Genomic DNA, 8,718 nt, shown 5'->3' with positions numbered 1-8,718 from the left:
GATCAGACGCTTGGCCAGTGGTCTTGGGAGACTGCGCGGCAACATCATGGGCTTTCCCGGATACCACACCGGCTGGGACTGTCGCGGGTTTCCGAGAAACGGGGCGGGGATCCGGACTTTGTAGAACAGGTGTGTCTTGATGTGCACCTGCATCGCTTCACAGGTTTCACACAGATCGTAGTCGATACAGTTGGCACATCGATACCGGATGCCTTGAATCGGCATCGCGCCACAGCTGTTACACGTCACCCCCCGATGGATATACCCATCCCGCCGCGCCTGGTCCTCAGCGATGTGGTACAGCAGGTTGAGCAGATTCTGCCCTTCGCGTGTAGGAGATCCATCGTTATTGCCCTCACGCCACGAGAACATGCTCTGGTCGTCCAGCATCGTTTCACCACCGTCGGGGGCCGGTTGCTCCTGGGGCGACGGCTCTGGAGCGGGAGCAGGAGTGGGCGTGGCCAGCGTCACTCTCTCTCCGTTCTGTCGGCGACGACGAAGCTCTTCGCCGTAGTTCTGATCAGCGTTGAATCGCTGTATGGCTCTTACAATGCTGACTCGAGAGATGCCGCGGCGATGCAGCTCGGCGACGAGGTATTCCCACTCCCTCGAGCCCTCCCGGATCGTGTGCGAGGGAGGGAAGTCCAGAGCGAAAAACGACTCCAAGAAGGTATCCTCCATCATCTCGCGCATACGCTCCGCATGACCGGGAGGAATACCCACCTCCGCCATCAGCTGGTCGCGGGTCGCCAACAAGGATGGGAGCAGACCACTTTCCACCCGTCTGCCATCTTCGGTCTCGATGCGGAAGGTCCCGTAGGCGCCATTCTCACGTTCCAGCTGCTCGAGGTGATGGATGGCCCTCCAGGAGGGCGTGTTCATCAAGCCATAATCCGGTTGGCGACTGCGACGGACGGCATTGCGCCGACGTAAGGGAGCTGAGGGCTGCGACGAGGAAACGACGGCGGAGTGGATGTAGATCAGCGCATAGACCGCGGTGACGCCGGTGAGGAGGTACAGGACGGGGCGGTAGCGCGACCACGACACCGGAGTTGACGAGGCTTCGGACATGACGGGGGGATCTATCAAAGCATGGTCGAAGCAGAAAGGAAGATGGTGTACCTGCTAGCTCTGGAGCTGGCTGGCGGATGCCAGACGACCTATGGACTTAGCATCGGTCGTGGGAGCGAGTTGCAGTTTGGTTCACCCTGAGGCTAATGTGGATCAAAGGAGATAGAAGAATATCCGCGCATGCAAGGTGCGTCAACTTGGTGAGAAAGCCTTTGACGCGTGTTGTTGCGTTGATTGATTTGCCATCAATTTCAACCTGGAGATCGGAGGTGAGACGGAACATCTCCACGCCTCCGCCGTCACCGCCTTTCAGTCCGCCCGCTTCTGCCAGATTACTCAGGCATACCACAGCCCTGAGATAAACAGACTACATGGCCACGAGAGGACCTGTGGAAATGAAAGAATAAACTAGCTGTTTATTTAGTTGCCGTTACTTTGGATAAATCAATTTATCTGTTGCTCCTCTTCTTTGTTCTTAATAATTGCATGGTGAGTTTCCTATAATTATAATCAGAAACCATATAACAGTGTTCAAACAGGAAACTTCTCAGAAACGAAAGCACAAAAGAGATAAAGCAAATAAGACAGGGCGATAGGATGGATTAGTTATTCATCCGACAAGCAACGTTGTAAAATATTAATAGAAAACTCTCACTCCAACCCCATAGAAGAGTTATTCTTGGGCATGGGGCTACTACCTTAAGAACCATTGCACTAAGCAAAGCTACAGGACTTTAAAAGACCAGTATGTTTTTGCATCATGATCGCAAGTTGCAACCAGCTTGCATAGATTATAGAGATCTTATTCCGACAGTATGCCATAGTGACCAAAGCACCAAAGAGCACCATTGTTGTTTGAAACAAAAGAATCTATCAGAAGTTAGTTTGATAATAATAAAAGCAATTAAATAATATATTATTGCTAGGCAAGAAGTGGTAACTCAGAAAAAGCAGTGCTCTACAACAACAAAAAGATCTGCTACACGAGTAATAGGACCAGTAGTAGGAAGAAAGAAAGAAAGAAAAGGAGATGAAACAGAACAATATGCTTCCCCCCCCCCTTTTAAACAGGTCTGTTTCTGATATGTACGACTGTACTGTACCTAGTTAGGTATACTTTTAGGCGGGAAGTTTAAAGTTACAAGCTATAGCCATGTGAGAAGGGAGCGCACAAATCTTATTACAGATCTGGTTTCATATGTATTCTGTCTATAAATTTGGCCTTGGGTAAGTTAAAGAGCTTAATATTGGGGGAATTGGGCTGATTTTAATCCAATCTGATACTTATATATGGACTATTAGACTTTCTATATAGGGAAGCAAGAGGCAGCAGAGGCGTCAGGCGTCCAACGCGGGTTTGAGTCATGTAGTCGAATTAAACTACATGTATGGTCAATCGCATTGGACTAATTGGTGAATTGATTCAGCCTGAGTTCTGCCTAGCCAGGGTGGCTGTACAGTACAGTACACATAACAACCTCCTACCTGCATGAAACTACCACCATAGTTTGATCTCCGATCACTCAATCTCTACAGTACATACTGTACATCTCAATCAACAATGACAACCAACTCATCCCAACCCCAATGCGACGACTGGAGCGTCTCCTCCGTCCCCAACCAGGATAACATCCCCTACTGCTCCATCGTCTACGACCACAACACCACCCACCGCGACATCTGGGCGTCGTGCTGCGCGCCCAACCCCGTGCAGATATACAATGGCTGTCTCGAATGGTGCGAGATCCCGAGCAGCTATTTCCAAGGCGTCGATAATACCACCCTCAGCAATGCCGACTCCGGAATAGTGACGTCGCTTTTCATGCAGTGTCTGACCAGTGGTGGTAGAAACGCCTCTGCTGCTGCTGCTGCTGCTGCTGCTGCTGCCAGTAATGATACGGCTGCGGATAATGGGACGCTTTGGGCGTATCAGACGGGGTGCAATTTCCCTGCCTCCAGCAATGCTGCGATACGGGGAGCGACGTTACCCTGGCAGCATCGTCATCATCAAGATGGGTTGCCGATTGTGCCGATTGTTGCCGTTTTGACCTATTTCTGGATGTTGGTGTTGCGGTAGGGATATTTACCGAGTACATGCGTATGTGGTTGGAGTCTTGAGATGTGTTCTGTCGGCGTTTGGAAACTTGGTGATTCGACCAGGAATGGCAAGCAAAAGACAAGACGAAGTGGGCGCATTGGCTCGAGATTCTTTTCATTCTTTCGCTCTATCTATCCTTCATATATACAAGATAACGACAGGAGGGTTCATATATGATGCAATGGTATAAAGGGAGGATGTCTGTCTCTAATCCCACGTGATTTGTCTGCACTGTGAACGTTGGTATATTTAATCTGCAAGCCAATAGAACTTTTTTGTTTGAGAAAGAAAGAAAGAAATATTCCTCTATCGACTGAGCTTCTGCTCGCGAATGAAGAAGCTGCTAAACAAAGCAAAGAAAACGATTCCGATCATAAAGGCGAAGCCCAGGTTGGTAGCCGTACCGTAGCAGCGCCGTACGATGTCGCGGATCTGCGGATCCAGCGTCTTGATGAACTCTAGACTCTGTCGCACCCCCTGGACGATCCGGTCGATGTCCTTGCTGTCCCTCAAGGCGGACCGTAGCCGCTCCCGGAGGATCTGCTGCACGACTGTGGCCGACAGGGATAACCCGATGATCGATCCGAGGGAACGGAACAGATACGAGCAGGCGGTCACGACGGCCTGGTCCTCGGGGGCAGCGTTGGAGACTGATCGAAGATCGGAATTAGTGATCTGATTCTCCTTCACCTAGAAAGAGATACTCACTCAGGCCGATTAATGTGGTGGTGACACCCATCCCATTCCCAAAAGCACACATCACCGTACCGATGATGATCATAGGCAGTGTGTTGACAATGGCTCCTGCGAACAGGAAGATCGTCGTCAGGCCTACTGTTAAGAGGCCATACGCAAACACCGTGATCCAATAAAACTTTCCAGTCCACCGCATCATGAAACCGGCAAACAACGAGCCTGATACGCCTGCGCAGACCTGCGGGATGAGGCGGACGCCGGCAATGGTCGCTGAAACACCATCCACGGCCTGGAAGAATAACGGCAGAAAGAAAAGAGCAGCCAGCCAGCCTCCGAAGCTGAAGAAGTTACACGCATAACACGCAACGAGCGTGCGGTCGAAGATGATGTGGCCCGGAGCAAACGGCTCCGCAGCGACATAGATCTCAACTAGGACGAACGCAATAAACAACACCGCAGAGACACTCAAAGAAACGATGGTGATTGGGAGACTCCAGGAGACGTTGCTGCCTCGGTCCATACCGAGAAGGAAGCCCGACACTGCTGTGACAAGGATGACGGCACCCAGAAAGTCGATGCGGCGAAGCTTCGCGCGCCAGTCGCCTTTGTCCTTCACTGGCAGTTTCAGCAACAGAGAAACCGAAATAAACGCCGCGAGGCAGATAGGCGCTTGCCCAATGAAGGCCCTATATCCCTGCGGTCAATACTTCGGGTAGTAACATATGGAAATCAGTCCAGGACTTACCACCGCCAGCCGATATAATCCGCTAGCAAACCGCCTAAGAATCGTCAACTAATAGCTCCGTGCAGAATTCGACAACAAGAACGAACCTAGTGGTGCGCCAACGCCTGCGCCAGTGGCGTATATAATGTTAATAATACCCTGCCAGAGGCCTCGATCTCGCAGGGGCACAAGATCACTCATCAGGATACTGACGACAGTCGTCATTCCCCCGCCGCCAATTCCCTGGAAAACCTAGACAAGACGCTTCAGCATTGGCAGTCAATTGATCCCACGCGTTCTGTCCACATACTCGTGCAGCGATGAGCTGCTTGATATCCTGCGCGAGGCCGCAGAACAAGCAACCCGTTCCGAAGACGACATAGGCAAAGAGCAGACATGCCTTCCGGCCAAAGATGTCGCTCAATCGACCGTATAGCGGCTGGAACGAGGTTAAGGTAAGGAAATACGAGGTCGTAATCCAGCTGGTGAGATTGAGAGCGTTCAGATCGCTTCCAATTTTGCCGTAGCTTGCTATGATAATGGTCTGATCTGCGGCGGATAGAAAGATCTGAAAGCATGCAAGGTCAGCTGACAAGTTCCATATGAATCCAGGCAAGGCGAGAAATAAACGTACCCCCATGGAGATGGCCGCAAAGATATACTTGATCTGACCCTGTACTTCCGGAGCACCCTGGAATTGGGCTTCCCTCGCCGCATTGAGTTGGGGCTGGGGCTCGGAGATGCAGCCATTACTGCTTGTCTGGTCACGCAGCAACGGCGTCGTCTCCGTCGCATTGCTCACTGAAGACGGAGACATCTTTGACCTCGAGATGCTGGCCGACGCTGTCTGTCCTGAGGTGCACTCGTGACCTTCCAATTGCTGCGAGCGAAGGCAGACTCGGAGTGCGGCGGCCAGAAACCCGAGGATATGAAAGATAATGAGTCTATTAGTAGATTGGCATCATTTGGCGCAAAAGCACGCTGTAGGAGCCCCGCAGGCATCGGCGCTGTGACTAATCAGGACCATCTCGGGCGGGGAACAACGGACGAATTCGCTGATAAAATAATCAGATCGGAAGTATATCCGAGCATGATTAATGGTTAGCCTGGCATGATTATAAAAATTGTACACTCTAAAGCAGTCTAAAACCCGATTTAGTCTTGGCATTCTTTGACAGTAAGACTATGAAAAAGCGGTCTCTAGGACATCCGTATCTCTTAAAAGATATTGTAACATCCTAAAAATAGGATATTCTGTCAGATCACATAATTGCATCGCTGATTCTAGTATATCGCTCAAGTAATGTGGGTATACAGATGTCATGGATGCAGGAAAGCAGCGTAAGAAATAGAGACTATCTACTGGACGCTCAGACGCTGATACCTCAACCTTTTTGCGCTTATGAAGAAAACAATCCTTCCCAACGGATCTCATGCCGACGTCGTTTCTGCTGGCTGGGTAGTTTCTGTCGTTGGCATGGGGACCGGCCCTCCAGGAGAATCTGGCAGCCGAGCTGTCAGCACCTCGACGCCATCCTCAGTCACCAGAAGCGTGTGCTCAAACTGGGCTGAGAGCGATCCATCCGCCGTCACACTAGTCCAGTCATCCGGCCACGTCTTATCCCGATGAGTGCCGAGGTTAATCATGGGCTCAATGGTGAAACACATGCCCGGCTTCGCAGTGCCAACCGCCTTGTTCTTTGCGTAGTGAGGAATGTTTGGCGCCGTGTGGAACAGCTGGTTGATGCCGTGTCCACAGTAGCTCTTGACGACACTGCAGTTGCGGCTCTTGGCATGCTTCTCAATCACGTTGCCTGGTTCCCGGAAGAGCATGCCAGGTTTGACTATCTCTATCGCCTTGTCCAGACATTCTCGAGCCGTCTCGACAACCCGCACAGCATCGGGATTGGCGCGAGCCTTATCGCCCACATAGTATGTCTCGTTCAAGTCGCCATGAAAGCCGCCGTGATATAAGGTGACATCGATGTTGATGATATCGCCATCCTCGAGCGGCCGCTGGTCGGGGATTCCGTGGCAGATCGTTTCATTGATCGAGGTACAAACTGATTTAGGGAAATGCATGTAGTTAAGCGGTGAGGGGTACGCCTTGATCCAGTCAGCAGGATGGTGCTAAATGGTATTCAAAAAGGAAAGAAAAGAGCAAAAAAAAAAAAGAGTGTGTGTGATGGATAGAGAGAAGTGCACCCACATTTCGCTCTATGCAGGCTTTGTGTACGATCTCATCAATATAATCTGTCGTCACTCCCGGTTTTATTGCGCGGGCAGCAATATCCAACACCTCTCTTGCCAGCCTGCAGACTTTCCTCATTCCCTCCTGTTCTTTCGCATTGAGAATGGTAATATTATGCCGGCCGACGAACTTCTGTTCCGATCGTGGGATGCCATCGCGCGCGTAATCAGGATGGGGGATGGACGCCGGAACCGTTCTTCGCGGGGAGAGAGGGTAGACCGGCCTGAGCGATCCAGTGAATTGGTACGTTGGGAAAGGGTTGTAGGTGCCCGTTGCTGGATCTGGTTCAGAAACCACCTTTGGAGGAAATAGATTGGTGAGGAAATTACTCTTGGTTTTGTGGATGACCTTATGGGAGCTCTATTCAGCCAAGTCAGCAGCGTTCAGGGAATAGGATTTCAAAGGCGAGGGTGCAACGAGTGCACCTTATGGTAGCACCAGGAAGCCTACCCAGCTCCGCTTGAAGCACTCCTGGGAGCAGAAGAAGCTGTCAGTGCCCATCTTCAGACAGGTTGGGCACTGCAGGTTCCCCGCCTCATTCTGGCAATCGACGCCAATGCATTTCCGCGTTGTAACCGCAGCTGCCATGACCAGGATGGAGATCGATCAGGTGTAATATAAATCTGACAAGAAACTCGATTGAAGAATGTATCTAAAACCACGCGTAGGTATCTCCAGTCTGAAGGGCTGGCGAGAAATGGAGAAATGCGAAATTCCAATCTCCGAACCGGGTCGGCTTCGCGTTCTTCCCATTCCGTGCGGCTCGCCAGCCACTGCCCGCCCACCAGCCGCTAAGCGCGGATCACCCGATAAGTGAAACAATCACCTTATCCATATAAACTATCAGCCTTCCAGCCACAAACTCTCCGTGCTGGTGCTACCCAGCTTTCATCCCAACTCAGTTGTTGCTGCATGACGGAAGCACAATTGCCAACCATGGCTGGCCCTTCCAAACAGAAGGTCGTCATAGTTGGCGCCGGACCTGTGGGGTCATTGGCTGCTCTCTACGCTGCTTCTCGTGGTGACGATGTCGAACTGTACGAACTACGTGGAGGTACGTTGTGCCGCAGTGTCTGTTTGATTCTGCATGGATCCGCATGATCTCCATGCATTCTCTGGAACTGTTTGTTATCCGTTCCTTCTCTGGTTCTTTAAGAAAATTGCTCTACATTCTAGACATGTCTCTCTCCCTCTCTCTCTCCCTATCTCTGTTTGTTTGTTTTGCCTCGTTAGAATGGCTGTATGAAATCATGTCCTTTCAGACCAGGGACTATGGCCTTTCCTTCTGCTTACCTCTGTTTTTAAAAATCCATCATCATTTGTCTTGAGTGTCAGGTATTCATTTGGATTCCTAGATCTCCGTGACCCCTCAACCATTCCATTGAACTTCACGAAGTCGATCAATCTGGCTCTTTCTGAACGCGGAATCAATGCAATGAAGCGCTCAGAACACACGAAAGTCATTGATGCAATTCTGCGCGATGCAATCCCGATGTACGGAAGAATGATCCACGGAAAAGATGCCTTGGGGAAGCTATGGGAGGCGGCCCAGGCATATGATGTCCATGGCAGGGTTTGTGCTCGATACGGCCCTAGTACCCACTAGTCGACAGGCTGACTTTGACTAGGCCATCAATTCTGTGGATCGAGCAATACTGAACAACGCACTTCTCGACGAACTCGACAGGACCCCAAACGTGAAGTTGTTCTTCAATTACAAGCTGACTGGGGCGGATTTTCGGGCCCGTAAAGCTTGGTTTGAGCGTCGTGTACCGGAGGGGGCAAACAATTCGTCGAAACCGAAGTCCCAACGTGCATCGGAAATCGAAGTGCAGTTTGACTTTTTGATTGGCGCAGACGGGGCTCACTCAGCAACCC

General features: G+C 50.9%; 5 protein-coding genes across 5 annotated transcripts; 2 read left to right on the top strand and 3 right to left on the bottom strand.

The window, feature by feature from the left end:
* Positions 1-1,071, bottom strand: T310_8430 (uncharacterized protein; the record flags this gene model as incomplete). Its single annotated transcript, XM_013468791.1, has 2 exons — positions 1-155; positions 266-1,071. Coding segments are annotated over 2 exons (961 nt in total), but the record flags the coding sequence as incomplete, so codon positions are not given.
* Positions 1,072-1,818: 747 nt separating this feature from the next.
* Positions 1,819-3,148, top strand: T310_8429 (uncharacterized protein; the record flags this gene model as incomplete). Its single annotated transcript, XM_013468790.1, has 6 exons — positions 1,819-1,884; positions 1,998-2,007; positions 2,066-2,142; positions 2,179-2,226; positions 2,387-2,457; positions 2,608-3,148. The coding sequence occupies 6 exons, from the start codon at positions 1,819-1,821 to the stop codon at positions 3,146-3,148; spliced, it is 813 nt and encodes a 270-aa protein (XP_013324244.1).
* A 327-nt stretch (positions 3,149-3,475) lies between these two features.
* T310_8428 (uncharacterized protein) lies at positions 3,476-5,406 on the bottom strand (the record flags this gene model as incomplete). Its single annotated transcript, XM_013468789.1, has 6 exons — positions 3,476-3,859; positions 4,005-4,551; positions 4,611-4,644; positions 4,697-4,841; positions 4,900-5,157; positions 5,224-5,406. The coding sequence occupies 6 exons, from the start codon at positions 5,404-5,406 to the stop codon at positions 3,476-3,478; spliced, it is 1,551 nt and encodes a 516-aa protein (XP_013324243.1).
* A 614-nt stretch (positions 5,407-6,020) lies between these two features.
* T310_8427 (Methionyl aminopeptidase) lies at positions 6,021-7,341 on the bottom strand (the record flags this gene model as incomplete). The annotated part of the gene is made up of 3 exons (XM_013468788.1): positions 6,021-6,719; positions 6,799-7,200; positions 7,291-7,341. The coding sequence occupies 3 exons, from the start codon at positions 7,339-7,341 to the stop codon at positions 6,021-6,023; spliced, it is 1,152 nt and encodes a 383-aa protein (XP_013324242.1).
* A 435-nt stretch (positions 7,342-7,776) lies between these two features.
* On the top strand, positions 7,777-8,718 carry T310_8426 (Kynurenine 3-monooxygenase; the record flags this gene model as incomplete). Its single annotated transcript, XM_013468787.1, has 3 exons — positions 7,777-7,894; positions 8,103-8,413; positions 8,469-8,718. Coding segments are annotated over 3 exons (679 nt in total), but the record flags the coding sequence as incomplete, so codon positions are not given.

The sequence above is a fragment of the Rasamsonia emersonii genome (genome assembly GCF_000968595.1).
Source record: "Rasamsonia emersonii CBS 393.64 chromosome Unknown ctg1118621760748, whole genome shotgun sequence".
NCBI classification, from domain to species: Eukaryota; Fungi; Ascomycota; class Eurotiomycetes; order Eurotiales; family Trichocomaceae; genus Rasamsonia; species Rasamsonia emersonii.
The sequence above is the reverse complement of the archived record's forward strand: the minus strand, read 5'-3'. Positions and strand labels throughout refer to the sequence as shown.